We start from the raw sequence: 27,753 nt of genomic DNA, 5'->3' as shown, positions 1-27,753 counted from the left end.
TGAAGAGAAGAACCCACTCTATAATTGGAAACCCTTACTGGAACAGATGGACCCCCTCTAGAGCGAGGTCATAAACACAGGCAGATTAAGCCCTCTGTGGGGACTGGTAAGTATCCGATACCTCCGGGATCCTCTGAGTATGGACGGGAGCCACTCAGCAGGGTATAACAGGAACAGACCAACAGGCAATCCAATCACTTGCAGTACATTTAAAGTCCCCCACATATGCTTGGTTAAGAGTAGTTTATACTTGTGTATAAAATTGGTTTAGCCTCAAGAGATAATCTGGGTTTGTTCTGACCTTGAGGATGAAAAGGTTGTTTGTGCAGCTATTACTCAACGGGGAGGCGAGTCTGGCTTGGTTGGGGAGCGAAGCGTGAGCTGAGGAGTACGGAGAATTGAGAACCCTGGTTTCAAAATTTTGCCAAAAAGAATACGAATAATCACCACATGTGTATTAATGCTTGGTCATATCTACAAGGTCAGTAGAGCAATAGCTGCACAAACAACCTTTTCATCCTCAAGGTCAGAACAATTCCAGATCACCTCTTGAGGCTAAACCAATTTTATAAAGTACTCTTAACCAAGCATACGTGGGGGACTTTAAATGTACTGCAAATGATTGGAGTGCCTCTTGGTCTGTTCCTGTTATACAATGCTGAGTGCCTCCCGTCCATACCTCGCTCTAGAGGGGGTCCATCTGTTCCGGTAAGGGTTCCCACTTATAGAGTGGGACAGGGGAGGAGAGGGGGGGATCCTTTCCTTTTCCCCCGCTCTCCTCCCCTGTTGGTGGATAACCCTTGGAACTTTGTACCTCAACAGATTTTTCCTTATTATTCATTTTATTACTTCAATGGACTTTTTTTCATTCTTTTTTGATTTTTTTTATATATTCATTAACTTTGTTTCTTATAACTCACTATTAAGTTTTTTATATGTGTAACGGTACATTTGTAAGGGCTGCTGATTTGGTTACTTAGCAATCCGCCAATCACCCTGCTGCCAGGCTCCCCGCATTCAGATGAGACAAGGAACAGTCATTTGCACGCTTTTGTTGTGTTTATTTGAAGGATACAACTTGGGTGGAACAAAAGGGGTGATATGAGATGCCCAGAAAACTTGGTATATTGTACTACAATACTGAATAGCCTTGGCTTGAAGTTGTTGTACATCTAGTATTTTCAGCAAACTGTTGAAACACTACTTCTTCACTTCCAGTTTTGACAAAGAAGAATCACACTGAATAATTCCACCTTGCAGACTATGACGGTTTCTGGGAATCAAAGATCCAGAGGCCTAACACAACCTCTCCCCGATGGATCAATGAGTTAGACAGCCACACAGTCTTTGGAAGATATTACCAATGTGCTAACCAGACCAAAGATAGCACGGTATTCCCCCCCCCCCCCCGATGGCCTGACACATGGTAATAGAGGGACTACTGCTCCCAGCCAGTCCTTTGCTATCAATGCTGTGTTCCCCAGCCACAGCATTCCATACTGTTCTTAATAACTTGTCTAGTTCTGTACACTGACCTTTGGTTACTTCGCCATTCTGTGTCCCTGGTCACAGAACGCTGCTCTACTCTCTTCAGCTTTACTGCTACTTCTTCTGTTCTGATCTTGTCCAGCATTCAAGTACTGTGTTCCCCTGTCACAGCAGCTTGATACTCTTTTAAAGTCGAAGATCTTTATCTAAGACTCCCTCTCCGCGGTTCCTCCATCCCTCCTCTGCGCCCGGCGTATCCCTGCGTGGGGACGCCCGGAACAGCACCTCAATACTCCATGCTGTCCTTTCTGGCACTTCAGACTCCTCCCTGGAAGCATGTGACCCCAGCTTATATGAGAGGCCTGCCCCCTGCCAATACCAAAAGATAATTGGTCAGGGCTCCTCACATGAGCTGCCTGCCACTGCCAAGTCCAACCTCTCTTCCAGAACCATCCGTCTGAAAGCAGGGGAGGCATCTCTGAGTCAGAGCATCGGTGGCCACACCCCCCACTACACTGGACACTCCCAGTCCCAAATCACAACAACCAGGCCCATCTTAAGGCACAGGCCTGGCTAACTTTACTTGCATCTGAGCCCTGTGCTTAGAAAAATCCTACTCTAGCACCCAGGGCCATCTTTAATTTTGATTGGGCCCTGGGCAAACATTTTCTTGGGGCCCCCCCTCCATTCTGAGACATACAAAAAATAGCAGGTAGACTCAAAATCAGTTTACTGCAGCAGATCACGCAGCGATTGCAATTGTTTGCCAGAGGTTACAGCCTATCATTACTGCTCAATGGCTGGTTTCTAGAGGTTACAACACATAATTTGTGCTTGCTGATTGGTTGCTAGGGGTTAATGTACATTATTAGCGCTCACTATTTGGTTGCTAGGGGTTACAGCACATCATTAGCACTTACTGATTGGTTGCTAGAGATTAAAGCAGATCACTACTGTTTGATGATTGGTTGCTAGAGGTTTATGCACATCATTACCTCTCACTGAACAGTGGAGCAATCCCAAATAATTGAGCAAGTAAAGGGGCACATTAATACACATACTACAGGAGAGTGTAAGAGACTGTGGACATACTGCAGGAGACAATCAGAGACTGCGGACATACTGCAGGAGATTACCAGAGACTGCGGACATACTGCAGGAGACACTCAGAGGCTGCGGACATACTGCAGGAGACAATCAGAGACTGCAGACATACTGCAGGAGATTACCAGAGACTGCGGACATACTGCAGGAGACACTCAGAGGCTGCGGACATACTGCAGGAGACAATCAGAGACTGCGGACATACTGCAGGAGATTACCAGAGACTGCGGACATACTGCAGGAGACACTCAGAGGCTGCGGACATACTGCAGGAGACAATCAGAGACTGCAGACATACTGCAGGAGATTACCAGAGACTGCGGACATACTGCAGGAGACACTCAGAGACTGCAGACATACTGCAGGAGACAATCAGAGACTGCGGACATACTGCAGGAGACAATCAGAGACTGCGGACATACTGCAGGAGACAATCAGAGACTGCGGACATACTGCAGGAGATTACCAGAGACTGCGGACATACTGCAGGAGACACTCAGAGGCTGCGGACATACTGCAGGAGACACTCAGAGGCTGCGGACATACTGCAGGAGACAATCAGAGACTGCGGACATACTGCAGGAGATTAGCAGAGACTGCGGACATACTGCAGGAGACACTCAGAGGCTGCGGACATACTGCAGGAGACAATCAGAGACTGCGGACATACTGCAGGAGACAATCAGAGACTGCGGACATACTGCAGGAGATTACCAGAGACTGCGGACATACTGCAGGAGACACTCAGAGGCTGCGGACATACTGCAGGAGACACTCAGAGGCTGCGGACATACTGCAGGAGACAATCAGAGACTGCGGACATACTGCAGGAGATTAGCAGAGACTGTGGACATACTGCAGGAGACACTCAGAGGCTGCAGACATACTGCAGGAGACACTCAGAGGCTGCGGACATACTGCAGGAGACAATCAGAGACTGCGGACATACTGCAGGAGACAATCAGAGGCTGCGGACATACTGCAGGAGATTACCAGAGACTGCGGACATACGGCAGGAGACAATCAGAGACTGTGTAAATACTGCAGGAGACAATCAGAGGCTGCGGACATACTGCAGGAGACAATCAGAGACTGCGGACATACGGCAGGAGACAATCCGAGACTGCGGACATACTGCAGGAGACAATCAGAGACTGTGTAAATACTGCAGGAGACAATCCGAGACTGCGGACATACTGCAGGAGACAATCCGAGACTGCGGACATACTGCAGGAGACAATCCGAGACTGTGTAAATACTGCAGGAGACAATCCGAGACTGTGTAAATACTGCAGGAGACAATCCGAGACTGTGTAAATACTGCAGGAGATTACCAGAGACTGTGGACATACTGCAGGAGACAATCAGAGACTGCAGACATTATACAGGGGATGGTCAGAGAACTTTCAGCAACGCACAGCTTTACAGTGAAATAACACAGCTCAGGGTTTAAACAGTCAGGCATTTTATGGTTGTAAGGACATACCTGGCCAGCCAAACTCATTACATACATTCAGGACTGTGGGCGGGGTTTCCACTCTCTGCTCTCACTAAAGCAGCTGGGAGCTCCACTGATGCTTTGTTGGGGGGGCCCTGGGCCCACATCACCCGTGAATTGTCGCCCCGATGACAACTTTAGAGAGCGCACAGAGGACATGGGAGGATGTATTTCGCGCTAGCCAGCTGAGAGCGGCGGGGCCGGGAGCTCCACTGACGCTCTGACCCCACCCACGTGCAGCCTGTGTACTCGGAAAAGAGCTTCTGTAGTGAGAGCCAGTGATCGTAGTGGGAGTGTCAGTGGAGCTTCCGTCCCCGCCCCCGGACCTCTGTATTCACCAGCCAGTATAGAGGGGGCGGGGACGGAAGCTCCACTGACACTCCCACTACGATCACTGGCTCTCACTACAGAAGCTCTTTTCTGAGTACACAGGCTGCACGTGGGCGGGGTCAGAGCGTCAGTGGAGCTCCCGGCCCCGCCCCCTCTCAGCTGGCAAGCGAGGAATACATCCTCCCGTGTCCTCTGTGCGCTCCTGCAAAGCTGTGATCGGGGCCCCCCAACAAATCTTTCAAAACAGCATAAATCTTTCAATCTTCTTTTATGCTGTTTGGAAAGATTTTTGATGCACGTTTACATCTCTACAGCTGTTATCCATCTATCCTCTGAAGAAGACCCACTGGGGTCGAAACGTGTCAAGATTTTACTATTTTGATCTTGTTGCTCTAGGTGTATTGTACTGTACACTGGTCCCGGTCATGGGCATTGTGTTTTTTATTAACTTTGTACTCCATTTCATGTCTTGACTTTTTAATGTCAGAATTCACTATTACTTTTATACTTTTTTGTACCAATAAAAACTATTTTTGATTATCCATTTATTTTGGAATTGTGTTACTGGCTGCATTAAAGCCCCGTCAGGGGGTCTTTCGTTTGTTTTTTCCGATGTCTCCCTATACACAGGATCTGTGGCTCCCCAGCTAGGACTTTATCAGTGTGTGCCAGTGCCCAGGACAAGTGTTGGGAGCTGGGCAGAAGACACTTCCAGGCCACTCTGTGTATTCTTCATAGGAGGAGAGTGCAGATCTCTCCCATGCACATGTAGTGCAGAGCGGATCCACCAAAAATCTGCTGCTTAATAAAATGCCCCAGTGACTGAGCTGCACTGTCTCTACACTCCTCCCCCTTCTCGTGTTTGTCAGTCCTGTCAGACTCAGACACCCAGTGTTCTATCGAGAAGTGCCCACTATCGAGAAGTACCCGGGACGAATGGCGCATGCGCCATATGGAACTGCACAACAGCTGATTTTACGTGAGACGGCGCCTGTGCACAATAGCCGACGGAAGAAATTTTACGGTCAGATTGTGCCTTGCGCTCCCGAGGCGTGTTCATGTTGGTGAGGGGCGTATTTGTACATGTTGGGGGCGGATTTATAAATGATGGCCAGTGCTGCAAATATGGGGCAGATTTTTTAAAGATGGCCAGTGCTGCAAAACAAACCTTTTTCTGCTATTCTTCCTGGACGCTGGCAGGGCGTGTTTAGTCAACTGAAGTGCGGGTTTTTCTATGTTGATGGGCGGGTTTGTAGGCCGTATTTAGCTAGCTACCACAAGCCATTTGCCACAGTACCAGTGCCGATTTTGATGTTGTGTTGCAGCTTTGTTGAAGGACCCTCTAATTTGCACATAGTTTCAAAAAGATTTTTTTTTCAGCACTGGCCATCTTTAAAAATTCCGCCCCCATCTTTGCAGCACTGGACATCATTTATAAATCCGCCCTTAACATGTACAAATTTGCCCCTCACTGACATGAACACGCCTCGGGAGCGCGAGGCACAATCTGACAGAAAAAAATCTTCTGTCGGCTATTGCGCGCAGGCGCTGTCTCGCCGTCACAACAGCTGATCGTAAAATCAGCTGTTGAGTTGTTCCGTACAGCACATGCGCAGTACAATCCGGGCACTTCTCGATAGCGGGCACTATCCGACAGAACACCGGCTCTACACACAAGGCCATTGTTATATCCACAGCAGAGACCTGTGTACACAGCAGCCGCGGTTGCACCCTAGGTGGCAGTGCACCCTAGGCGGCTGCCTAGTCCGCCTATTGGTAGCATAGGCCCTGTCTTCTCGTTACCATAAACACAGATTCCCAGCAAAAATAATTGTGTTTAGATATGACAGCCACCAAACATTGGTGCATGAGGGTGGTCAGATTATGCCTGCATGCCTGATTGCGCTCTAGTGTTCTTGCCTATGACTAAGGCCGTTAGGCTAGGCCAGTGATGGCGAACCTTGGCACTCCAGATGTTTTTGAACTACATTTCCCATGATGCTCCTGCACTCTGCAGTGTAATTGAGCATCATGGGAAATGTAGTTCCAAAACATCTGGAGTGCCAAGCTTCGCCATCACTGGGCTAGGCTGTAACATGTAAGCGGGTCTGAAACGTTTGGATTTTACCTTATGTCTTAATAAAGTCTTCATATGTTTATTAGATCCTGCCATGTGCCGAATTTTGCTAGACTTTCTAGTATTTTTGCCCCCTTTAAAAAAAATTAAGAACTCTGCTAGAGTACACAGCACACCATATATAACTGACATGTTAAACTGTTGTGTTTAGATTACCTTTAATAACGTATGGCTGATCACAGTCATTTATAGGTTTCTGTTAAGATTAAATAAATAACCAATAATCTAAAATCTTACTAAGCTTTCTTAACATTACGACATAACTGTTCAACTTTCATAAATACATTGTTTAACTTTAAGTTCTTTCTATATATCTAGCTTGCCTTGAGAGTGCTCAATTCTTCCAGATCTGCATACGCCTACGTCTTCTTTTCTTCCTTATTTTTTCAAAACTACCAAAGGCCATTTGTTCATGAACAAGGCCAAGGCGATGTTCCTTTAAAGCTGAATTGCAAATTTTCATTAAAGGTATCTAAAGCCTAAATTAGTTAAAGTGATATTGGTCAATGACATGTTTAAAGCAATCACTTGAATTTTCTTGTCAAAAGAAGTTTATTGAGTATACAATGTTATAAAGATACATAAAGTAAGTTTACAAGGATCTATAAAGTAAGCTCGTTGTTTTACAGTAGGGTTTATATAGGTAAATATCATGAAATTTCAAATATTAAACATTGGGTTCACGTAAACCTAAATTAAAGATATATATCATTTCCTTAGTTACTTTTGTAGGTATTTAAATGATTTATACCTACTATACATATTGTTTACAAGTAGAGTGTATATAGGTCAAATAAATTCTGATAATGAGCTTTAATCGTAAGGTGGAGAAAAGGAAAGAGAAAGAAGAAAAAGGGTTGAAAGGTAGAGGTATGGTCCACAAGGTTGTCCCGCTCGTCAGTTTATTATTCTTTTTAGTTCTCTTTGAAGCCATAGAATGGGTGTCTCTGTAAGTCATTTAATCTGTTACCATGGCAACAGGACAGAGTCATTGAAGTTTGACAGGAACTGTTGTTTTATCCAAGGATGCCAAAGTTTTTCAAATTTTGGAATTTGGTTTTGATCGATGGCTACCATCTTAGCATGGGACATTGTATTATTCATTCTGTGAATTGTTTCTGCTAGTACCAATGTAGGAGATTTCCATGCCTTGGCCACTGTTTGTTTTGCAGCCGTTATTAGTTGGATCATAAGTTTGAATTGAGAGAGTGTTAACCATTTTGGTTTTAGCTTAAGTAAAGTTAAATATGGATCTGGTTGTATTATTTTTTTAAATATTTTAGATGCAATCACGAAGACTTCCTTCCAGAAGGTTTGGATTACTGGGCACGTCCACCATATGTGTAAATATGTGCCTATTTCTGGGCATCCTCGAAAACAAAGAGCTGAGGTATTAGGTGAATATTTTGCCACTCTAGCGGGTACAAGGTACCAGCGAGTTAGGACTTTATAATTTGTCTCCAGTGCTAAGATGTTGGGTGAAGATGACTTAGATGTGAGCCATATGTTAGGCCAGTCCGTGTCTTCTAAAGTTCGTCCCAGGTCCTCCTCCCACCTCTGAACGTAAGAGGGTCTATTAAGATTTGCTACTCCATATAATTGATTATAAAGTGATGAAATTGTACCTTTAGCAAATGGATCTTTTGTACAGATTGATTCAAAAATGGATAATTGGGATAATGGTGTATCCCCTTTAGGAATGGTGTATAGAAATTTTTGATTTGGAGATATCTAAATATCTCAGAGTTTGGTAGATCATATTTTTCTCTAAGCGATGGGAATGAAAGGAATGATTTAGATGCTATGAAGTCATTTAGTGTCTGAATGCCTGATGTTGTCCAAGCTTTAAAAGAATTTGGGTAGATCCAAAAGGCCGGATTTCTGATAAAAGAAAGGAGAGGATTGTGTGGAGATTGTAACTGATATTTGGTTTTTAGTTTATCCCAGAGAGATAAGAAGTGTTTAGTTTATGGGATTATGAATTTTAAAGCGGTCTTTAGGATCAAGCCATAATAAATTTGATATTAATAGAGGGTCATTTTCTGAAGCCTCTATAAATACCCATAATGGGATTTCCTGTTTTGCATGGTATTTGGACAGACTGGCCAAATGTGCTGCTCTGTAGTAGTTAGTAAAATTAGGGTATCCCAGGCCTCCTTTATTTTTGGGAAGATGTAGTGTGTGTATAGGTATACGTGGTTTAGAAGAGCCCCACATAAACGAAGTTGCTCTTTTTTGTACTATTCTCAAAAAATAGGAAGGAATTGGAATAGGGAGGACTCTGAATAGATAAAGCAATTTGGGTAGAATAGTCATTTTGATTGCATTAATCTTCCCTATCCAGGATAAAGGAAGTTGCGACCATTGTTTTATTAGATTTGTGATCTGTCTTAATACAGGAGGATAATTGGTTGAGAATAAGTCAGAATGAGATGCTGTTAAATGAATTCCAAGATATGGGATTGATTTTTCTGCCCATGAGAATGGGAGTGCAGCCCTAGCCGGGATCAATTCTATGTTTGTGAGTGAAATATTAAGCACTAGGCATTTCTTAGGATTAATCATAAGGCCGGATAGGGCTGCAAATCCATCAAGAGCTGGTATTAAGTTAGGACCAGAGACCTGTGGTGATGATAGAAAAAGTAATATATCGTCTGCAAATATACATAATTTGTGTGTAATACCTCCTACTTCAATGCCAGTTATAGTTTGGTTTGTTCTGATGTATTGGGCCATGGGTTCGAGTATAAGGGCAATTAATAAGGGAGATAATGGGCAACCCTGTCGGGTACCTCTTTCGATATTAAAGGCTTCAGATTTGTATCCAGCATATTTTATATAGGCTTTGGGTTTATTATATAATGCTTTGATCCATGTTAAAAAGTGGGGTCCAAAACCCCATTTTTGTAATGAATATTGCATATATTGCCAGGATACTGTGTCAAATGCCCTCTTAATATCGAGAGATAGAAAACATAAAGGGATTTTCCGTTTTTTAGCAATATGTGCCAATAACACTGCCCTGCGTATATTATCGCCTGCCTGTCTATTTGGCATGAAGCCTACTTGATCTCTATGTATTAATTTTCCTATAATGCTATTGAGGCGTTTTGCTATTATTTTTGCTAATAATTTAATATCAAGGTTTAACAGAGAGATAGGCCGATAATTCACACAGGAAGTATCATCAGAAAGGGGTTTTGGGATCATACAAACAATTGCCATTAGTGTTTCTTGCCGAAAAGAATGTCCATCTAGAAGTTTGTTAAAAGTTTCAGTGAGAATGGGAGAGAGTATTTCTGAGAATGTTTTATAGTATAAAGCCGAGTAGCCGTCTGGGCCTGGTCTTTTGTTAAGTTTTAGGTCTTTTATGGCGTTAGCAACTTCATCTATAGTTATAGACTCATCCAAACTGCTTTTTTGATTCTGAGATAACTCAGGTAAGGTTATTTTTGAGAAGAAGGATTCAGCCTCTGTAGGATTAAATTCATTGTTTGTCTTGTATAAAGTTGCGAGATGTGAGTGAAATTTATGGACTATTTTAACTGGATTACAAGTGTAAACATTTTTTGATAATTTCAAACGTATTGGTTTGAAAGATTTGTTAGTTGAATTTAATGCCCGAGCCAAATATGTACCTGGTTTGTTTGTATTCATGTAGAAATTGTTTTTGGAGCGTTTGAGGGATTTATCAACTGACTCAGTGAGAAATAGATCGTATTCCAATCTAGATTTTTCCAGATGAGATTTTGTACTCTGAGATGGATTATCTTGAAATGATATGTAGGCTGCATTAAAATTGAGTTCTAGTTTTTTTGCTAGATTTTTGCGTTCCCGTTTAAATAGTGCCATTTGTCTTTGTATTGTACCACGCAAGACAGGCTTATGAGCTTCCCACAGTGTTATTGGGGAGATGTCTGTTGTATTATTAATTGATATGTATTCCTTTAAAGCTTGTTCAATGGCCATCTGATGTAGTGGGTGTTTGAGCATTATGTCCGGTAAGTACCACGTTGGGTCATGCGCTTTTGGTATGGCTGAGGCTATAGTAGTGTATACTGCATTATGGTCAGACCACGGAATCGGAATTATATCTGATGCAATAATTTCTGGTATCATTCCTATTGTTAGAAAAATATGATCTATTCTGGTGAAGGTTTGATGAGGGTGCGAGAAATAAGTGAATTTCTTTTTCATTGGGTCACTTTCTCTCCACGAATCTACCAGATTGTATTTGGAAAGAAGTTGAGAAAAAGGTAATCTAGAGGTTATTTTGGATGGTGTAAAAGGTGATTTATCTAGAAATGGGAGGAGGACCTGGTTCGAATCCCCACACATTATCACTGTTCCTATTTTGTGTGTATTAATCACTTGTAATATATGTGAGAGGAATGGTGTAGGTTGTTTGTTAGGAGCGTAGTAGGAAATCACCGTGATTGCTGTATCCATTATATAACCCATGAATATCAGGTATCTACCTTCTGGGTCTTTAATTTCTGATGATAAGGTGAATGGTGTGGATCGGTGAAATGCAATTAGAGTTCCCCTTTGCTTGGTACAGGCAGAAGCCGTGTAAATTTGTTGATAAAAAGGAGAAATATATTTTGGAGTAGAATCTTTGGTGAAGTGTGTTTCTTGGAGGCATACTATGTGAGCCTTCTTGTTATGGAAAGTACGGAAGGCTTTGGTCCTTTTTTGAGGGACATTTATTCCCTGAACATTCAGGGAAAGTATATTTAGTGGTGCCATGGCAACAGATCAAATAGTTTTGACTTACTTTTTGTTATGCAGAGCTGACTGCGCAGATCAACCTGTGTGGACTGAAGAGATGAATAGATAGAAAAGAAACCAGTAAATTCTGGAGTAAAGAGTAAACAAAAAACATACGAGATTAGATGATACATTGTATAAATTATTTTTTGCAAGTAATCACAATTTACCCGTGAAAGAGAATAAATATCTCTCTCAGGGGAATAAGTGCCTTCGTCACACTCCCACATAATATGGTTGGGAGAATGAGGAGGGCTAATGGGGGAACACGGATCTTCCGCTTACAGGAGAGAAGTGCTATGTCAAAAGACATCAAAATGATGTTTCATTAATTGGAGTGCAGAATATAGTTTTTGTTGAAATTATTTATTCCAGGGTGGTTGTATATGGTTAGTCTTGCCCTAAGCTAAATAATTCAGTTAGAAAGGTACTGTTAATAACTTTGGTATTGATGAAGATAGTTTGAATTATTTTGGGATTTTAACCCTTTTAGAGTAAACAATTACATATTTTATTCATATGTAACTGTTTAGATATGTTAACTCATAAAATTGAGGTTGTATTGCTTCAGATTAGAATAAACAAAAACATAATTCTAGGAACTAGTTAGGTAATAATATATTTGTTTTAAGAAAAGAAAGAAAAAGCTTCCATTACTTCTGGATTATTGAACATATTTGTCCTAAAAAGTAATAAATCTATTGTTATTACCTGATAATATATAACTGAACAAGAATTTCCTTATTTCACTTATATATTCTAAGGCTATATGAATCAGAAGTAATAAGAAATATAACTGGAATGTAACATGATCCCACACAGTGTGTGACTATCAGAATGCAGTTACATTCAGTTATAAATACAGGTTTTTTATAGAGAACCATCTCTTAGTATAATAAATGAAGAGATATCAGGAATTAGGATGTCAGTCCATTGAATCTTCTTGGTCCATGGATGATGTGGCATAACGGCCTCTTTTGTGAGAATGATGATTCCCATTTTGTTCGGGAATTTTCGGGGTGCTGCCTGAAGGTGAAGATGATGCCATTCTTCTGCGTGTGGGAGTGTTGCTGCTTGTGGGTTCTGTCAGATTTAATTTTAAAAGGGTTTGTTGTAGTTCATCTGCTGATCTGCTTCTGTAAATTGTACCTTGGTGGTTAAATCTGACTGAAAAGGGGAAGCCCCATTGATACATAATGTTGTGGCGTTGCAGTTCCATTAGTTGGGGTTTCATGGATCGTCTTTTAGTAATAGTAAGTTGGGATAGGTCAGCAAAAATTTGATAATTGTGTCCTTGAAAATTAAGTTCCTTTTTTTCTCTTGCAGCAATTAGTATTTGTTCTTTCGTTCTGTAATAATGAAATTTTGTGATTATATCACGTGGGGGTCCATCTTTCTTTTTGGCTGTGAGGGCTCTGTGTACTCTGTCCAGTTCTAAACGTTCAATAGGGATATCTGGCTTTAGTTCTTGTAATAGAGCAGTAATAGTAGATTGCAGGTCTGTCACAGTTTCAGGTATTCCCCTTATGCGCAAGTTTGAACGTCTGGCTCTATTTTCGTAATCTTCGAGCTTAGTTTGAAGTATTAAATTCTCTTTTTTTAATTGTTCCAATTCTGTTATATTTTCTTGGGTTGTAATTTCAATTTCATCCATTTTTATTTCTAAGGCTGCGGTGCGGTTTCCCAGCTCTCTTATTTCTTTAGTTAGGCTTTTTGTTATTTGGTCTGAGGTTTGTTTTAAAGCCTTATGAAACATCTTTTCAAATTGTAATAATATTACTGGGGATACTGCGGAGGCTTGTGGAGAAGTTTGTGAGAGGATTTGTTCTGTATCTGACTCAAATGGAGAGTCTTGCTGTGACATTTTCTGTCTGTGAGAGCGCCCTGATGCTGTATCTTGTGAGGTGATTGGAGCTGCTTCAGCTGCAGTGAGTGCCTGTGAGCTCTTTGTGAGGTGATTTTTATTTCTGCCACGGTTTCCTCCCAGTACCATATTTCCTGCCCAAACTTTCACAGTTTGTTCCCTGGGGCAAAAAGGTTCAAATGGATACCTTTTGAGCCTGCAGGCTCCGCTTTGTCCTTCTCTTCTCTCCTCAGCAGTGTGGAGCTCTAACAATGCATGTCTGCTCCGCCAGGCTCCGCCTCCTGCCCCCATCACTTGAATTTTCAATAAAGTTAAAGAGAAAATTGAGTACTGTCCGTGATACTTTTTTTATTTGCACTAACATACAAGTTTTCAGGACAAGCTTTCGGGGTATGTCCCCTTCTTCAAGGTCCAAGCAGTACTGACACTCTCTGATACTCTGGGTTCCAACATTCTTGTGGTGACAAAAGTCAGGATGTGATGACAAAGGCAGAGTCCAGGCTGGGCACTAGTAGGATACTGTCTCACTGTGGCAACACTGCAGAATATCTCCTAAATATGCAGGCAACACTAGCCAGCTCCTGGGTACATCAATTTAGACTTGTGACAAGTGTCACAATTTTTTTCTATAGCAGTCCTTTCAACTTTACTGAGACCAGTGCCCAGTGAATTCTTCAAAAGCCTTTCATGCTCCAACAGCATAAAAAAAAAAGTTTATACTCACACTAGAAGAGGGATGGGGTTAAGAGAATTTGCAGCAGACTTGGTGGCCCTGTAGCGTAAGGTTTCTGCAGGGAGCTGGGGACAACTGTGAAGGGTGGGATCTCAGGCGGGGAATGGTGGTATCTCCAAGAGGCTGGGGGGCTTTGCAGAGGCACTGCAGGAGACTGGAGGGCAGTACAGTGGCTGTCGGGGGGGGGGTGTGCACTGGGGACACTATTTGGAGTACTTTGGGGGGCTGGATGCTCTGTGGAAAGCTAGGGGGTGCTGCAGGGGCTGGGACACACTGTGGGAGGATGGATAGCACTGAGAGAGGTTGGGGGGGGAATGTGGGGGCTGAAAGATGGGATCTTAGGTGACCTGGGGGCACTGTGAGAGGTTCAGGGGCACTTTGGGTGCTGGGATGAACTGTGTGAGGTCAGGGAATCTGCCGCTGGCCTGGTTGAGTATCATTGTCTTATAGCACACTTTCATATATTAGCCCATCTGTGTTTTTTGTGAATTGTGAATTAGTTATAACACACAATAAAACAGACCCCCCCCCTCCCCATGCTACATGCTATCAATAGACAAATCTCTCTGGCAATTGTATTTTGACAGCTGGCCCCACCAGCTTTCAAAATACCTGAACAGCTTCTGCATCTGATTTGGATACAGGTGCTGTTTGGCCAACAATTTTCAGTAGAAAGATGTCACACAACCCAGGAGCTGGACAAAATTTGCATAATGTATGGACAGCTTTAGGGAACGCTTTTGGTGCACTAGGATTCAAGTGGTCTCCGCAGGGACACAGGAAAAGTATTAAAACGTACACATTTTCTTCCAGTCCAGCTCTGTATCTTACCCTAGAAACATATTAGGTCAAGTCAGGATCACTACAGTTTAGACCAAGGGATAGTTAGACATCTCCTTTATTCTGTTGTGCGCAGCTCAGCAGTCAGTAGCATATCTCAACAATGTCCTTGCAGCCTCACGTTCAACTTTACCACCCTCCCCAGCCCTCCTTGCAGCCTTTACAGGTGCCCCAACATCTAATGCTGGGTCCTGGCCTCTCCATTATACCTCCATGGGTACTGGCAGCTGTGGTTGAGCATGTTATTTATCATTGGCCTAATGCACCCATGTGTGACGCATTTTCTTTTTCTCAAGGAATGTGGCCCAACTTATATGTTTAAATATACTGATCAGCCAAAAAAAACCCCCAAAAAACAACCTACTGCATTTTCTTTTACAGTCTCTACTGCATGTGTTTAGATGTCTCAACATATTGGACAAGAATGTGGAAAAATGCCAAATTTATTTAAATTTCAATTCATTTCATATGGTATTCCGTTTTTTCTGCAAACACGGTAAGCAGCTTTTAAATGGATCCTAAAGTACTTTGAGCATTGATCTCATCTGCAAAGGTTGAAATATCCATATCAGAAGTGCCAGACAAATTGGCAGTATTAACATTAGGAGGCCAAGAAATGAAAGAGCCATGACAGCTTAAAATATTATTTTTGTGTTTGTATACATTTTTGTGTTTTTAATAATTAGTAACTGTGAAGTTACACATATGCAGAGAAACATGGTAGCTCTAATTTGGTCATATTCACATTTCAACCCATTTGTAGCAGGCAGATAGAACACATTTAATTCTCTGGTATTTCTTTATTACAATCAACAATCAGGGCTGCTGTTAGAAACCACAGGGCCCCCTACAGCCAACCCGACAGCCCCTCCCCAAATAAACAAAGTTTACTATGCTTCAGGTATGAATGAACACACTGAGTGGTCAGTACTAGTCACTCTTTGTGTTCATTCAAGAAAGAAAGGGGCTTGGAAATGTGACATATTTACTGGACCCTTCCCCCACTCTCCATCCTGAAGGATCCTATTGTGTGCTTGTAGCTGCCGGCGACAAGAGGAGGGAAGTTGGCAGCACTGCAGGGGTGGGGATGGGGCACACAGGGGGGAAATGCATGGTGCACAGGGAGGGTGATCTGTGTGGCGGGTGGGCAGTTACTGGAACCAATCCCCTGTATGGCTCTCTGCAGCAGCTGAAAGCTGGCAGGAGAGAGAGGAGGAGAAACCAGCTTTCTGCTGCTGCTGCAGAGAAAGCCATACAGGAGATTTGTTCCAGTAATTGCCTCCTCACCCTCCCTGCTCACATTCATCCAGCTGTCTGGGCCCCCCTGTTGGCCTGGGCCTCATGCAGGAGAACTGGTGGTACCACCTTATCCACAGCTCTGCATACAATTAAACTGGTGTTAAGAAATCTTATAATACATTTCCAGGGGCCTGGCGGTGACCCCCAAAGACAGGGAGGGCCAACATTCCTCCTCAGGGTGCACAAAGAGAAGTTTATTTCTCACAAACAGGAAAATGTGGGAAAGAGGGGATGGGGCACAGGACATCCTCTGCCAAAAATAATAATGATTAGCAGACAGGCAGACTTCTTAGACAAAAAGGTGAGATAAGGCAGACAGCGGTACAGGAAAAGAGCCTTCAAGCTGAACCAGCACATCTGTACTTTGTAGAACAGGATGCCTCCTATGGCAGCCGAACTTTACTCACAGCATCATACAGAATTTTCTTGGATAAGTTCTCTTTTGAAGCTCTCCCAGCCACCTCATGGGTTCCTGGTCCATGAAGAGTCACCTCTGGTACTTCTCTAGAACTACATCCCTCTCAGCATTGTTTCCAGGTATTGAGCAGGCTCTCCTCTGTAAAATCTTGAACACCTGGATAGGCCTCAAACAGACCTTTCAACCAGGAGAGCTCCTGGATAGGCCTCAGGCTTTAGGCATAGCAGCCAGGAGTTGTTCCTCACGCAGCCACCCAGACCGCAGTATGGGCAGAGAAGACCTAGTTCACCTGACTTTCTCCAAATAAATACCTTCTCCCAGCATTCATAGCAGCTAGTCTTATTGGCTGAGAAAGGTATGTTTATTCATAACCTGACTTCACTGTAGCTCATCATACTAATGCCTGAGGCAACAGTGCCACCTACTGACAAAAGGCAGAAGCAACAGCTGAAACTGGAAGCCCATTTGATCCATAAAGACTACAAATTAGCCAGGCTAGCTACCACCCAGCACAGTTAAATTTACCTGTAGCCCTGTTTTAGGACAAGGGTGCTACATGTATTATAATAATATATAAATAAGAACTGCAGTTGTGGAATTATTCTGTGTCTAACATATTTTCAAGGTCTTACTAAAACGCATAACTTGGCCTATGAAGAGTGCGAGTCACAACAAGTTGTGTTTTCCAAAACATCATGTCCTAATGTACTGAAAATTCAATCCAGGTATATTTTTGCTTCTTAATTATGAATGCATTTAGTTTATAAATGAATTGGATTTTTTCTAAAGGTAGCTATAGACCCTTTAAATGGTATAATATAGAATAACCTGTGCGCTGCTATGTGAATGAACCTATCACTGTGAATAATTACCTAGGAACAGCTGCTACCATTCTAAAAGTGACCTCACACTAATAAGAATATATACAGCAAATAATGGTTCACTCATGTAGTAATTAACCTGCAAATGGATTAAATGATACAAAGCAAATACAAAAATGTATTTCGAGTGCAAATACTAAATAATTAACATGTGAATCCATAAAAGTGTAGTTTATAAGTCCATGAATATGCAAAAAATTCCGGAGAAAAATCCAAAAATAAATAGTTCAAAGTGAGCAAAAGTCCCTCTCACTGAAAAGTGAAATTCCTATACGCGCTTGAATATAAATTGTAGTCACCACCACCACCTTTAACTGAATTGGCCTCTCACCTCAGAATAAGGTCCACCTGGGTCTAATCAAGCCTTGTTTTAAGCATAGGAAGATCCTGTAATCAGGAACGCCAGCTCCAATATCACACGCTCTCTTTAGACAGAACGATTTCTCTAATAATACTCAAAATATATAAGAAAAGATCATTGCGCAATATCATTTAAATTGATTTATTGTATAAAAACATATGGTTGGTGCACTCACACTTTACACATCTTGGAAAATAACAAAATAGTAATCCAGATTGCGAGCTCCTTGCCTCCTCACTGCAATCCCGATGCACGAGACACCGGAAATTATGTCACCAGCTCCACCCAACGCATTGCGTCACTTATCACTTTGAAGGGATCCTTTGAAGAAGTCACTTCACGAGTGTCGGGTGGAGCTGGTGATGTCATTTCCGATGTCTCATGCATCGGGATTGCGGCAAAGAGTTCACAATCTGGATTACTATTTTGCTATTTTACAAGATGTGGAAAGGTTGAGTGCAACATCCATATGTTTTTATACAATAAATAGATTTAAATGATATTGCGCAATGATTTTTCCTTATATATTTTGAGTATTATTGGAGAAATTGTTGTCAAAAGAGAGCATGTGTGATATTGGAGCTGGCATTCCTGATTACAGAGGATCTTCGTATGTTTAAAACAAGGCTTGATTAGACACGGATGAGTCTTATTCTGAGGTGAGTGGCCAATTCACTTAAAGGTGGTGGTGGTGACTACAATTTATATTCAAGCACATATTGGAATTTCACTTTTCAGTGAGAGGGACTTTTTGCTTTTTTGAACTATTTATTTTTGGATTTTTTTCCAGAATTTGCATTTGCATATTCATGGCCTTATAAAATGCACTTTATGGATTCACATGTTAATTATTTAGTATTTGCACTCAATATCAGTTTTTGTATTTGCTTTGTATCATTTAATCAGTTTGCAGCTTTATATATAGACCTTTTAACCCCCCCCCCCAAAAAAAAAAAAAAACATTTCTTCCCCCCACCAAATTTCACATTGCTTCAGCAAGAATCAGAATAACAATTTTGTCAATCATGTTATTTGGTACTGGTATTAAGCAGGGTATACACAGATCCCTGCATCCATACAGGCGATGCCACGCTATTGTATTCTGACTATGGGGACTCCCCCCATCAGAATACAGAGATCAGCGCTGCAGCCATTGGCTGCAAGCACTGATCAAATTATGGTTTTCCAGCAGGACTGCCCGACGACAGAAGCCAGTCGTTAGACCGGATTCTGTTGAACAGACAGCAGTACACATAGAGCAAAATTTGGCCAGTTCCTGCTGAATCAGGTGATTATCAGTCTGTGTATGCCAGTCAGATTAGATTAGATTGAATTTAGCAATAACTTTCCATTGTACTTTCTGCTGTAAACAATGGTGAAATTATAAGCGTTGCAGAGGAACTACAAATCATTGCATTGTACTACCTTATAAGCTTGTAAACAATGTTTTAATATTTTTTATTCAGGTACCTGCAGTAAGTGTACAAAATGATACGGCATCATGAAAATATTGTATTAGTCCCAACCTGCAGCCCATTGGTACTTGTTGTGTTGTCCCTGAACCCCAGTGATCCTTAGTAGTCCTAATAGGAAGCATTGAACTTTAAAGGGGCTATACTGATAGTGATCTTTAGCTATCTCATATAATGTGCCCCCAGCCACATTAGTTGCATGTCCAAAGACTGTAATTATCTGATGTTGTATGTCTGCAGTCTCTGACAGTCTTCACTAGTGTTACGTAAAATGAATATTATACAGTGTGTGGCTTCTTGGTAGTGTCAGGGGCCACAATTAGGACCACCCAGTCTTTGGCCCATAAAGGTCATAAAGACATGGATGAGTGTGTTTGGGGTGGAGGAACTTGACTGGCCTGCACAAAGTCCTGACCTCAACCTAATAGAACACCTTTGGGATGAATTAGAGTGGAGACTGCAAGCCAGGCCTTCTAGTCCACACTGACCTCACAAATGCGCTTCTGGAAGACTGGTCAAACATTAGACACACTCCTAAACCTTGTGGACAGCCTTCCCAGAAGAGCTGAAGCTGTTATAGCTGCAAAGGGTAGGCCAACTTAATATTGACCCCTATGGACTAAGACTGTGATGCCATTAAAGATCATATGCGTGTAAAGGCAGGTGTCCCAATACTTTTGTTAAAACAGTAAAACCTTGGATTGCGAGCATAATTCGTTCCGGAAACATGCTTGTAATCCAAAGCACTTGTATATCAAAATGAATTTCCCCATAAGAAATAATGAAAACTCAGATGATTTGTTCCACAGCCATTTATTCATAGGTTGTGTAACTGTAAAATTTCCATCCACAAACGGCAGCTTCCACAAGGGGATTAAAAGCAAAATCCAGCAGGAGCTACAGAGTATAAAAGAGAAGAGAGGCACCTCTAAGCGTAGCAATATGTTGCTAAATGTTGTACCTTCATTAAGTGTAACCATATTGCTACAATTAGAGGCGCCTCTCTTCTCTTTTATACTCAGTTGTGACATGATGCTACTCTTATATCAAGACATCGCTTGTATATCAAGTCAAAATTGTTTTAAAAAATTTGCTTGTCTTGCAAAATGCTCTTAAACCAAGTTACTCTCAAACCAAGGTTTTACTGTATAGTGTAGGTCCAGTTTCAGGCAGGAGGAAAAGCCTGAACTGACACAGATGTCATGGAAGCCTGCAGTAGCACAGATTCCTGTTTACAGATTCCTCACTAACCAGAAAGGACGTGCCCGTGTGAAAGGGCCCTAAGGCCGGCCATACACAAAGTGAATTTCTTTCAAAGTGAATTTCTTCCCTGCAACCATGGGTTGTAGGAAAGAAATTTGCTGGATTCCTCCATCAGCACAGACAGTGTTACTGCGGGAATCCCTCCTGCCGAGCCACTATCTTCTCCCAGCAGGGGGAATCCATCCCCGTCGGGAGAAGACAGTGATTATCTCTAGCAGCTATAGCAGCCGCTAGTGATAATCGCAAGAGAATCCAGCAGGCTGGTTGTAGTTGATCGATCGATTAACTTGGTACATTCACCCTGCCCATTAATGGTTTGAATCTCGGCCGGTTCAGCACCGTGTATGGCCAGCCTTAATCTTCTACCCTTCCGTCAGAAGGTTCGTATTGTGGAAAAGAAGAAACCAAATTAATGTTATGCTGGTGTGAAGATGGGTCAGTGGGGTAGGGGGTTATGGGAAAGGGAGGGAAGTCTCAGGTGAAAAAAAAAAATTCACAGAGAAAGGGAGTGGAAAAGAAGGGTGAAGAGGGGAAGAGAGAGGCCTGCAAATATTTAAAATTATTTTACAGGGTTTTATCTGATGTGATAATTCACTTTCCATCTTGCCAAGAGGAAGTTACTCTGACTGCAACACCAATGAAAATTACATTAAAGAGCTACAGTGAGGAAGATATCGGTAAGAATAAATACCTTACTTTTCTAAACAATGCAGTATGCAGTAAGTACAGTCTCCCTGAACTTGGTCTTTTCAATATGAACTGAAAAGTATGAATAATATGGCTATGGTATAAACATGGGAATGTTGTTTCCTCATCACCATTATGGGTTTGTAGAAACAGGTTTTTGGCTAGCTGCATGTTAGTGGGCTAGAGATGTTGTTAATATTTAGTGTAATTCATCACAACTCACTCAGTCCTGAAAGAAAGAGTCATTCGACCTCCTTAGTTCACACTATTGAGAATTGCATGCGGGTTTCTCTGCATCCAATTCACATGTCAGGAAACTGTGACTGGCTTCAATGGAGCCGGTTCACACAGATCTGGGACTGCTGTCGAGCAAATTGCACAGGAGTCCTGTGCATCTTCTGGTACGTTCCAGGTCCAAATTCAGTAAAAAATTCGGACAAAAATCGGAACTTAAACAGTGAACAAGGATGCACCAGGCCCCTGCTGCGAGCTGCTCCGCATGGCAGTGTGAACCCAGCTTTAGAGTTAATTTACACTCACTTGCAGGGCAGCCATCAGAAATTTTGGGGCCCCTTACACAGATTTAGGCCTGGGCCCCCCCGGGGCCTGACCACCAACATTCCCCGGGGCCAGCCCACTGGCTGTCCCACCGAGTCCCCATTCACGCCCAGCATCATCCATCCCTCTTGTACAATGTATCCCCATCCGCACCCAGAATCATCAATCCCTCTCTACAATGTATTCCCATCTATTCCCAGCATCATCCATCCCTCTCCACAATGTATCCTCATCCACGCCCAGAATCCTGGAGAGGGATGGATGATTCTGGGCGTGGATGGGGATGCATTGTGGAGAGGGATGGATGGTGCTGGGCGTGGATGGGGATGCATTGTGGAGAGGGATGGATGGTGCTGGGCGTGAGTGGGGATAAATTGTGGAGAGGGATGGATGGTGCTAGGCATGGATGGAAGATGCATTGTGGAGACTGGAGGGATGAATGGTGCTGGGCGTGGATGGGGATGTATTGTGGAGACTGGAGGGATGGATGATGCTGGGGTGGAATGGTGATGCATTATGGAGACTGGAGGGATGGATTGTGCTGGGCGGGGATGGGGATGCATTGTGGAGACTGGAGGGATGGATGGTGCTGGGCGGGGATGGGGGTTGAAGATGCATTGTGGAGACTGGAGGGATGAATGGTGCTGGGCGTGGATGGGGATGCGTTGTGGAGACTGGAGGGATGGATGGTGCTGGGTGGGGATGGGGATGCATTGTGGAGACTGGAGGAATGGATGGTGCTGGGTGGGGATGGGGATGCATTGTGGAGACTGGAGGGATGGATGGTGCTGGGCGGGGATGGGGATGCATTGTGGAGACTGGAGGAATGGATGGTGCTGGGCGGGGATGGGGATGCATTGTGGAGAGGGATGGATGGTGCTAGGCGTGGGTGGGGATGCATTGTGGTGACTGGAGGGATGGATGGTGCTGGGCATGGATGGATGATGCATTGTGGAGACTGGAGGGATGGATGGTTGCTGGGCGGGGATGGGGAGCATTGTGGAAACTGGAGGGATGGATGGTGCTGGGCGGGGATGGGGATGCATTGTGGAGACTGGAGGGATGGTTGGTGCTGAGCGGGGATGAGGATGATGGAGTTGCATTGTGGAAAATGGATGAGGATGACTCTAAGTGGGTATGAGTTACATAGTGAAAAGGCTCTCCACAATGTAACTCTCATCCCCACCCAGAGTCATCCTCATCCATTTTCCACAATGCAACTCCATCATGCCACTGATCCCAGCTTGTCAGCCTCGGCCCTCAGGTGTCCCATCCAAGGAGAAGGAGATAAATAAATTCTAAATCTACAGGCAGCACATGGGCACAGCAGTGCACACAAAATTTTTGTGACTTACCCTCCAGGCTGCTCTCTGGTATCTATCTGCATGCACCTGCTAGGGCTGGGTGCATGCAGATAGACGCTGACAAGCTGACCACAACCCCTGCCCATGTCCAGGCCAATTACGCCAATTACATTGTAAACCAACCTAGTAGCAGCCAGCAGGCTCCGCCTCAGCAGGGAAGGAAGAGGAGCGAGTGCTGGGCGCGATCACCTGCTGGGGGGGTTACTAGTCAGGAAGGTGGCGGCCGGCGGAGGCTCAGGCTTGGTGTAATGCTTCTCTCCACTTCTCTACTGCGGGGGGGGGGGAATACGACTGCTAGTGAAAGGAGGCTCTATAGCGGCCAGGCGCCGCGCAGTCTAGCGGCACAGGTGATAGATTAATTTCATGTGCTGCTGTGGGTGGAACGGGCCCTGGCCAGCTGGGCACCTTGGGACGCTCGGGCCCCTTACTTGAGTACTGCCTGTACCCCCATGATGGTGGCCCTGGGTTCCAGAAGGAAAACTGGACCTTGCCAGAGTAGATGAACCCTCCACAGGAAGAGTGCTGCCATGGAGTTAGTCAGGAAAATCCCACTAATGGCCAGTGCAATGCCTGGTACAATCATCAAAACAGTAAATTAAGGTGCTGCTGGCAGCTATAGCGAATGCTGCTGGGGAATGAGAGTGATGTTATATCAGCACAGCGTAGAGCACCTTGCAAAGGTTTGCTGAGGACTGCAGTAAGTTCTTTTCCTGACTTTAATTCTGCTTTAAATCTTCTCAGCCAAACTTGATCTTTCATAGGAAAAACATGCTTTCACATTTCTTTGTAGATATGTGTCATCATAATTACCTTGTTATTTCATCTAGGTATTTCAAAAGTAATGCATACTGAAGTGCATTTAAATCCTGAAGAATTTATTAACTTCCAAATTGGAACTGATTCTGAAGTAACATTTTGCTTAAAGGAACTTAGGGTAAGTACAAGGAGTTTGAGGGATAAAAAATTGTTCAATTCGTTCAATAAATGTAATCTGCATTTTATATTGTAGCAATAAATACAACTGCATACTATAAAGGCTTGATTTTGAAGGTGATGTATTGCCATAGCCATAGCAATAGCTGCCAGATCTCATGTGCATGTAAAAAAATAAATACATTTGACACTTGTCTGACACAAGTAACATAACTAGTTCTTAGAAATGTTATTCACCAGCTGTTGCCTACACAATATGGTGCATCAAACAAATATCTGGGCAGACATATAACTTGACTTGCATTATATTTATTGTGGGTATATTTAGTTACTTAAAGCGTTTGTCAACCCCCCCAAAAATATAGATTTCCTGGTCCCTTAAAGCAGATTACACAGCACAGTGCTTGTGCTGTGTAATCTGCCTCCCTCTAAACTGTAAAAAAAAACCCTGAACCCTCCACTTCCTGTATCCCCCTCTTTAAACAGACTACGAAAATCATGGCTGCTGAGCCATGACCACTGTGGTCAAAGTTCGTCCCTTCGTCATACACTGCCCTGCTCTCTGCTCTCCTCTCTCCCCCCTCACCCCCTCCTTCCTGCCTGTCAGCTAGTGTCTGTGTGTCTACATCTCCACCCCCCGCCCACCGCCGCTATTAGCAAAATTAAAAATTTGTAAATGCACACTGCCAGCCCCTCTATGATATCCTGCCACAGCACACCGCATTCACTTTTCATAAAAACAAGCTTTGTAAATAACGATTCAGTGCTGTCTTCAGGCTGGTCACGTGACTCTCAGCCGGTTTCCAGGGTTACTGCAGGGGAGGCTGAGCAGCCAGCTGACGTCGGAGAGAGATCATGGCCCCTCCTGCAGTATCCATGTATCAGAGCGGTACAGCGGCCGTGAGACATGTGACCGGCCTGAAGACAGCTCAAAATAGGTATTTACACCACTCGTTTTTGCAAAATACTAATGCAGTGTGCTCTGCCAGGCTCTAATAGAGGGTCTGGCAGAGTTTGTCTTATATGGGTTAACAAACCCTTTAAGTAAGCATCAGTGGCGTCACTAGGGTTGGTGTCACCTGGTGCTGTAAAACATGGTATCACCCCCCTATTCCTGCCTAGGCTGCACCCTGCAGGCAGCACATAGTCACAGGGCGCACCCCAAACCAGCCCCTGTAAATGATGGTATAGGGTGGTATAATGGCAGGTTAGGGTAGTATAGGGTGGTATAGTGGCAGGTTGGGGTGGTATAGGGCAGGTTGGGGTGGTATAGGGCAAGTTAGGGTGGCACAGGGCAGGTTGGGGTGGTATAGGGCAAGTTAGCGTGGCACAGGGCAGGTTGGGATTGGTATAGGTCAAGTTGGGGTGGCACAGGGCAGGTTGGGGTGGTATAGGGCAAGTTAGGGTGGCACAGGGCAGGTTGGGGTGGTATAGGCCAAGTTAGGGTGGCACAGGGCAGGTTGGGGTGGTATAGGGCAAGATAGGGTTGCACAGGGCAGGTTGGGGTGGTATAGGTCAAGTTAGGGTGGCACAGGGCAGGTTGGGATGGTTTAGGGCGGGTTGGGGTGGTATAGGGCAAGTTAGGACTCTGTAGTGACACTGCACTGCATTTACTTACAGCATGCTTCATGCCTGCATATGGGCGGGGCTGCTGTGTCCTTGCCTCTCATCTCCTTCAGCTGCGGGATCAGCAATAGTGAAGGAGTCTGTGGGAGGAGTGGAGGATGCAGCCACACCCCCCAGCTCCGCCCACCAACTCCGGTTCACTCGGGGATATTAGCCTGCCTGCCTGGGGAGTGTTACAGGCAGCCTCCCCCGCACCGCCTCACTGCAAGCAATAAAGTACAGTGTTTAGCGGCGGCCCCGGTGTCACCCCACTGGTAAGCATCATTCCACACACTTCCTTTGTAGGCACCTCAAGGTATTTCTTAGATGACTGTTGTACAACATTTGATTAAAAAAAACAAACAAACAAACAAACAAAAAACACTCGCTGGACTCCGGAGATCATTTGATATTAGGCCATCTTCATTTTGTATCTTCATATTGATGCAGTTTCACAGGGTATGATCTGGGAGGGTTTCGAGGAGGACGTGCGTCAGGATTTCACATGAAGCATTATTTGCCTAAATTTATTTTAGCCATATTACATATAGATTTCTCAGGGGTTGAATGATAGGAAACTAATAGAATCCTTCATCCATACTAAACAGCATGGATGGAGGAATCTCCACTGCCAGGTATTGTATTCAGACAGCCAGCAACTGAGGCTGTTTGAATACCTGAATACCTTGAATACCATAGACTGTACTTGATTGGATGTAGTTACTGGCTGACAATTTTCCACCACGCTCATTGGATTGTTCAATTGAAGTTTGTCAAGCCGAATGCTGCGACAAGGACACCCACGGCTTGAAATTTGGCCGATTACCAAGAATCAGTCAAAATTCAAGCTGTGCATGGACTCACCCTTTTGGGGTGGATCATCACGTTGACCTGGGCTCATAATACAATACTGCACAGAACTGTGCTGATGGTATAACATCAGTGCTGCTCTCTGCAGTATTGATGATCAAGTTCCACTGCCAGAAACAGAAAAGAATTAATACCCTAGGACTTCATGTGTCCACCCAGAGGACCTCAGCTTAAAAAGGTACGTATGAAGGGAATTTTCAAAATTAGCAAAAAACTGGAGTTTTGCTTTAACAAAAATTATGCTCTGCTTCATCTAGTCATGTTGCAGACTGACAAATTCCAGTGTACCCTCACGTGCTCTGTCACATTTTTCCACTGGATCTTACTAATAAAAGAAGCTGTATATTATATAAAAGCAAAAGCTGTGTACACACTAATTTATGTTGCTTTTTTTCTAGGGATTCTTGTCCTTTGCAGAGGCAACCAGTGCTCTGATTATGGTTCACTTTAACAAGCCGGGAAAGTATGTGTATAAATATTTACGATCAATGTATGTTATATAACGTTCTTAAGAATCCCTCAAAAACTCTTTCTGAGAAACGTTTGAGTCAGTTTACAGAGACATTTACGTTATTTGACCATCATAAAACCTCTCATTAAAATGCTTAATTTACAGACATAACTATCAAATTGGTGTGGAATTAGTATTTTTTCACATAGAGGTCAAATTTATTTAAACCTTAAAATTATAGGTAATCAATTATTGGCATATCTGTACATAATGATCTTATTTTTCCTTTCCTTTATTTTGACCTGGTGATCCTTCTAGTTTTATCCTACACTGGCACTTCCTGACCTAGAGTGACTAAACTGCCTGAATGGCTCCCAGCAGCAATATTGTCACACTAGAAATGCTTGCTTCTCCTGGGTATAGTAAGCTATTGCGTCAGCGTTTACTGTGACAGTATGTTCAGTCTGCAGTCATAAAATGAAGTGTGCCTATAGAGTGATTTTTACTTTCTACATTGCTCACCTTCAGTGACTGACAGCAGTTTCCTCCTAAAGTCTGTTGCTGTCACTTCTAATAGTAGTGGCGCAAAGCAACTTGTGCCAGATGCTTACCACAATGCCTGTGTAGACATGGCTTATCTGCACAAAGTAGGTATGAAGCTCTTCTGCAAGGTGTTATATATAGTTATGTTATATATAGTTGGGTTCAGTTTTAAGCGGAGAGCTCGCAGAGAGGTAATCCAAGTGTCAAGTGGGTTTAAGGGCTTTCTGCCCATGTTTATTGGTCAGTGGTTCAACAAAACAGGACCCAAAACAAAAGCCAACAGA

General features: G+C 43.4%; 1 protein-coding gene across 1 annotated transcript in view; it reads left to right on the top strand.

Moving 5' to 3' along the window:
- The window catches only part of RAD9B (RAD9 checkpoint clamp component B), a 96,359-nt gene that overhangs the window by 15,356 nt on the left and 53,250 nt on the right, over positions 1 to 27,753 (top strand). Inside the window, exons 3-7 of the mRNA XM_073626373.1 lie at positions 15,146 to 15,260; positions 17,107 to 17,206; positions 21,029 to 21,135; positions 23,895 to 24,001; positions 26,874 to 26,938. Of these exons, the coding sequence (XP_073482474.1) occupies positions 15,146 to 15,260; positions 17,107 to 17,206; positions 21,029 to 21,135; positions 23,895 to 24,001; positions 26,874 to 26,938 (494 nt within the window). The remainder of the gene's footprint in view (positions 1 to 15,145; positions 15,261 to 17,106; positions 17,207 to 21,028; positions 21,136 to 23,894; positions 24,002 to 26,873; positions 26,939 to 27,753) is intronic.

This window comes from Aquarana catesbeiana, linkage group LG01 (assembly GCF_042186555.1).
Source record: "Aquarana catesbeiana isolate 2022-GZ linkage group LG01, ASM4218655v1, whole genome shotgun sequence".
Lineage (NCBI taxonomy): Eukaryota > Metazoa > Chordata > Amphibia > Anura > Ranidae > Aquarana > Aquarana catesbeiana.
Note: the sequence above shows the minus strand (reverse complement) of the source record. Positions and strands in the feature narration are given on the sequence as shown.